This window comes from Tarenaya hassleriana, unplaced genomic scaffold, assembly GCF_000463585.1.
Source record: "Tarenaya hassleriana unplaced genomic scaffold, ASM46358v1 Cleome2, whole genome shotgun sequence".
In the NCBI taxonomy this organism is placed as follows: domain Eukaryota; kingdom Viridiplantae; phylum Streptophyta; class Magnoliopsida; order Brassicales; family Cleomaceae; genus Tarenaya; species Tarenaya hassleriana.
The window spans coordinates 3,684,202-3,689,955 of NW_010965372.1; the positions used below are offsets into that span (position 1 = coordinate 3,684,202).

Below are 5,754 nucleotides of genomic sequence, written 5' to 3' on the forward strand. Positions count from 1 at the left end.
CCATTATTATATTGAATTTGATCAAGATTCAATTGAAATTAGATTCTGCAATGAAAATTGGTTCAAATTTGGAATATTAAGTTTGTATTCAGCGCCTAATGAACCAACCAAGTTGGCTTAGCTATAAGATGATTCCATTTGTTAGGCATAAACTGTTTTGACAAATACTGTAAATGTTAAATTCTTTTCTTCAACTACAAAAGAAGAAAATAACTTTATATATACATATCTATATGAGAAATAACGTCTAGCCCAAAACATGATTTAAAAGGAATTTTAGCTAACCTTTATATGGATGTAATATACATTGTGTTATAGATAGTTTTACATTCGATGGTTCGAGAGTTTTCTTTAGTATTAACAGAAAGATCACGATACTAATTAAAAATTAAAGAAAAAAGGGTATATTACACATTCCAATTTAGAATTAAATGGTATGATTAGGACCCTCTCATCATTGACGAAGACAAGTATGTGTGTGTGTATATATATATACACACATATGAGTGAAAGTGAAAGAGGTATATTGCCCTCAAGTGAAGGGCTCTCTCCTCGAAGTTCTTTAATTGCTTTTTGTTGAAAACTTTGTACCACCTTTATTTATTTGCATGCCCTTTTTTAACCTATAGTTTTGTCCACTTGTGAATGTGATGTTCCATCCATCATTGTGGTTTACATATATATATATATATATATAATGAAATTACAATAAATGGAATTAATGGTGTTTTGTTATGACAAAGACCACCGCACGGCATTTACAACTAGTGAACAGTTTTGAATATCTTCAATTAAAAAGAACGAACATGCGGTCACGATTTGATGATCATTCATCAACGAGACAACATTTACAACAAAAAAACAAAAAGTTGGTCCAAAAATTTGCACATGAGCCGATTCTTTCTTCAATTATTACAATTCATCTTTACATACATAGAGAGAGAGAGAGAGAGAAAGAGAGTTTAATGCAACTAATGAATCTCAAAGGTAAAAGGGCAAGTATGTTCCTAGATTATGTTAATATACAGACAAATTTTCTGTTAAAATCATACAAAGAGATCTTCGCAGACAGTAATGTTAGAACTATACAGGCAAGTTTTCTAAACCCTAAACCCAATATTAGGCGGCTCAACCGGTAACAAAGGGAGTAAAACTCTTTCTCAGCCCGACTTCGAGTCCTCATTTGGGGAAGAGCATTCATATAGACTTCTCCGTTCTTCTGGTAGATATAGTCGGGCCAAAGACCCGATGAACTTTTGGCTTATAAAAAAAAAAGTTTTTGGTTAAAATCATATCGAGAGATCTTCGCATACAGTAAGGTTGGAACAATACAGACAAGTTTTCGGTTAAAATCATATCGACAGATCGTCGAAGACAGTAATGTTAGAACAATACAGACAAGTTTTCGGTTAAAATCATATCGAGAGATCGTCGAAGACTGTAATGTTTCGGTTACCTGCATAACTCTGAGGCCCATTTTCTCTTCTGGCTTTCTGAAACAGATCAGACCGAAAGGAGAGCAGCTGGGGCCTGAAAGTAAGCTCTAGGTGATGGCAAATGTCAAGTTGATGTTCCATAAAGCTGTTTTTATCATGTCGTTACCGGAAATAGAAAGTTCTAGTGATAATGGAAATCAAATAGATAAGAGGGTTGTTCCATTACATCACCCAATACTCTTTGGCCCCCCATATTCATGCACATGATGATGACGATGGTGATGCCAAAAAACTGAAAATGAAATGAGATTTTTCCTAACATGAATGATTGTAGTTCCGTGTATGATTCCTTTTTCATCGGGATTATTGTTCATTTCTCGAATCAAAACAACAGATTTCGGCAGATAAACATTAGATTGAAGTTGTACCAGAGAAGAAGCAACCCTCCCATTCCCTGCATCTTGTCCCCTTCTGTAGTCAGTCATCCGTATGATCCATCCACATGACCTGCAAGATTTTGAAGTTGTTTACATACAACTGTATATGGTTTCTTCTGGTAGTTTTCCGATATCAAGTTTATATATTCCAATGACCAAAATAACAGAATAACCTACATTTCTGTTGCAGCACTAGAAATTCCGTGGTCTGTACTCTGTATCTCCTACAAGAAGCGACAGACGGGAAGAAAATCAGTGACAAATAGGACATTCAAAATATATGAAAATCATTCAATAGAAAAAAAAGTACTGCTATATTTTTCTTCGGTATCACAGAGGTCCAGTTTAGTTTCCGGTACTGGCTGATATAGATAGCTCCAGCAAACATCTGCAACAATGATTGTTGCCTTTGTTCTCTCTGAGTAGAGATGTCTTTCATGGCCATTCCTCACATAGGACTTCTCCCCACAATCTCAACCTAATAAGGTTTAGGCCCTAACTCCACCACAAAAGTTAGCTTAAGAGTGGAGGTTTGACCCTTACTTATATATTGGCCCAAATCCCTCTCATTTTCCAATGTGGGACACTTATCAATACCGCCCCCTTTAGACAGCGACGTCCACGGCGCTGGGGCAAATCTGGTCGCTGGCGGCTTCTCGGTCGATGGCGGCTTCTCGGTCCATCCCCGACCGTTCCTCTCCTGATCGTTCCTCTCCCGACCGTTCCTCTCCCGACCGTCCCACAACCACCGAGTCGACCGCATGTCCGCAAGAGAACGGCCCGTCAAAGGCCCACCGGAAAGTAGAGAACCAGGCTCTGATACCAATTAATAAGGTTTAGGCCCTAACTCCACCACAAAAGCTAGCTTAAGAGTGGAGGTTTGACCCTTACTTATATATTGGCCCAAATCCCTCTCATTTTCCAATGTGGGACACTTATCACAACCATTACCATGACATAGCTTCTGCTTCAACAGACAATGATGAACATGAAGACACTAGTTTCATGTTGCATATTTCTTTCAAGTGTCCGTTCAAAATATCCAATGCACGGTATATTCTGTCTCTTTGTTCATGTCTGGAGTCTTTGGCAATGAATTCATGAACCTGGTTGTCAACCTGAATTGAGCTGCAACCTGGAACCTTTTCCAAACCATGCTGTCGCATTGAGACACGATGGGTGGAAGAATGCTCCCACTTCCCAACAGAAGCACTGAGATTAGAAATCAACGTCAAGTAGCCTGGATTTGACGGCTCCTGATCAAGAATCTTTCTGGTAACGTCTTCTAATAACTTAGCATTTCCATGAATCTTGCAAGCACTAAGCAGTGTGGCCCAAATCACAGCATTTGGCGTCAGATGCATGCTTTCAATGAGTTGTACAGCTTCTTCTAGCTTGCTTGCTCGACCAAGAAGATCAATCATGCAACCATAATGCTCGATACGGGGCTGGATTTGGTATTGTGTGACCATACAGTCAAATACCCTGTTACCCTCTTCTACTAACCCCCCATGTGTGCAAGCCGAAAGAACTGAAATGAAAATAACATCATCAGGTTTAACTCCCTCTTGGCACATCCTGTCAAAGAGATCAATAGCTTCTTTACAACATCCATTAATAGCTAGACCCGAAACCATTGCTGTCCATGTAATAATACATCTCCGATGACCCATGCTGTCAAAGACTGCTTTTGCACCATCCACATCTCCACACTTTGCAAACATGTCGATCAAAGTATTGCCTAACGAAGTTGATAATTCAATACTGTTCTTCCTGATATAAGAATCTATCCACTTCCCATGTCCAAGAGAACCGAGATGAGAACATGCTGATAGTACACTGATCAGTGTCGTTTGATCGGGCCTACACTTGCCGTCGATCAACATTCTGCGAAATAATTCAAGGGCTTGATCAAACATGCGGTTATGAACATAACCCGTGATCATAGCGTTCCACGATACAATATTTTTCACAGGCATTTGATGGAAAATTCTACTGGCTGACTCGAGATCTTGTGCCAAACTATATCCTGTTACTAGAAGTGTCCAAGAGACTACAGTTTTCTCTGGCATACGGTCCAAAATTGATCGTGCAGCCTTCATATCACCCGACCTTATGAATCCAGAAATCATAGAGTTCCATGAAACATCATTCCTCACTGGCATTCTCTCGAAGATTGAGAGAGCCAACTTCATATTTCCGGCTTTACACAACCCCGAAATTAAGGAGTTCCACGTTACGGTATTCCTCTCGGGCATACTCTCGAACAATCCAATCGCAGATTCAATGTCACCTTGCCCCATATAAACACCAATCATGGAATTCCACGAAACTATGTCTCTCTCGGGCATTTCATCGAACACCTGTCGAGCAAAATCCAACCTTCCCCAACATTTAACGTAGAAATCCAAAAGGGTATTCTGCACAAACACACTAGAACCTAAACCCAGCTTCAGAATCTCTCCATGTATCGCCATACCATCTCTCGTGCCTTCAAATGATCCAAAGCACCTCAAAAGAAACGTGAATGTAAAGCTATTAGGCATTACCTTTAAATCCTTCATTCGATTATAAACCCTAATACCACCACCACCATTGTTTTTTCCCACGAAGCACTTGATCATAGTATTACAGGCGACAACTGTCGGATTCTTCGCAGCCCAGAAAGCGCTAACGGTATATTGAAGCGAACAGAGCTCAGCGGAGAGAGAGAGAAGCTTCGGAAGTATAAAGGCTCCATATTGTAAGCCATGGACGAGAATATGAGCATGAATTTGCTTCAATTGGAACACTCTTCCACATCTCCCCAATAATCTCAGCAGTTCGTTTTCCATGGAGTTTCCCGGCACAGAGATATTTGAAAAAGAGGATTTTTATCCTCCTTCGACGAAATGGCATTCCGGTTATTCTATAGACAACTAGGGGTTTTTTTAACCTTGAAACCAACCAAAATAAACCGGAGATCCGATTTGGTTATTTTCGGTACCATACTAAACCGTGTATACCGAGGAGAGGAGCCATGAGAGAGAGAGATCCCCAAACGTAAAAGACAATATTACACCCCAACTCGTAAGAAATCACGAAACTACCCTTGAACCAAGTACATCATTATGTATTTGGATCCCAAACGCAATTTTGGAATGTGGAATCTAAAATGCATGTATTGAAATCATATCGCCAGCTCAATTATTCGAAACTATAGTAAAAGGCCACACTATACATATATGACATCTTATTTTCATATAATTGATACACTTTCAGATTAATTTATACCAATGTTTAGTAGACACAAATTTGACTATTAAAATTGGCGATTTTCCAAATTGATTTTCTAAAACATAAATGTTAAAAAAGGATAAAAAATTATAATATATATAGAGAGGGAGAGACGGATCTAATAGAATTAGAGTCATTTATAGGAGTGTCAATTTAGACCCGAAAGCCGAAGTCTGACCTCGTCCAATCCAAAAAATAGAGAATTTCGCATCTAAGTTTTTCGATCCGAAAAAAATCAGACTTTTGGGGTGGATTCAAATCGGATTTTGGATTCGATTCGGTCCGGTCCGACCAGAGCCGAGACCGAAACTATATCAGGTTTTGGGTTTGGTTATATAGGTCCGAAAAAAATCGAGTCAACCCGACCCTGAATCTGAAATTCTGGGGTGGAGTGCGGGCTCAATCTGACCCGATCGACAATCCTAGTCATTTATTATCATCACTAAGAATAGTTATAACTGATTTTTGTTGTTGAAGAACGAGTGTGGAGTTAGGGTTTGTGTTTATATATACACACACATTAAATAGAGATATATTCGAGGTAAATAAGAAGAGTTCTAATCCTTATGGAATAATTAGAATAACCAATTACCTATAAACGATAA

General features: G+C 39.0%; 1 protein-coding gene across 5 annotated transcripts; it reads right to left on the reverse strand.

The window, feature by feature from the left end:
• Positions 1-966: 966 nt before the first annotated feature.
• Positions 967-4,752, reverse strand: LOC104812069 (pentatricopeptide repeat-containing protein At1g08070, chloroplastic-like). 5 transcript variants are annotated; one of them, XM_010539036.1, is made up of 7 exons: positions 2,819-4,752; positions 2,184-2,351; positions 2,051-2,097; positions 1,865-1,943; positions 1,663-1,728; positions 1,457-1,530; positions 967-1,260 (listed from the first exon to the last, which is right to left on the reverse strand). In XM_010539036.1, the coding sequence occupies exon 1, from the start codon at positions 4,705-4,707 to the stop codon at positions 2,821-2,823; it is 1,887 nt and encodes a 628-aa protein (XP_010537338.1). In that variant the 5' UTR covers positions 4,708-4,752; the 3' UTR covers positions 967-1,260; positions 1,457-1,530; positions 1,663-1,728; positions 1,865-1,943; positions 2,051-2,097; positions 2,184-2,351; positions 2,819-2,820. The 5 variants fall into 5 exon arrangements, with proteins under 5 accessions (XP_010537338.1, XP_010537336.1, XP_010537334.1 ...); XM_010539034.1 differs by lacking the exon at positions 1,663-1,728; XM_010539032.1 differs by lacking the exon at positions 1,663-1,728 and having other exon boundaries at positions 1,457-1,543.
• Positions 4,753-5,754: the final 1,002 nt, after the last annotated feature.

Coding starts and splice junctions, on each gene's coding strand:
- LOC104812069 (XM_010539034.1), bottom strand. CDS start 4,707: ATGGAAAACGAACTGCTGAGATTATTGGGGAGATGTGGAAGAGTGTTC.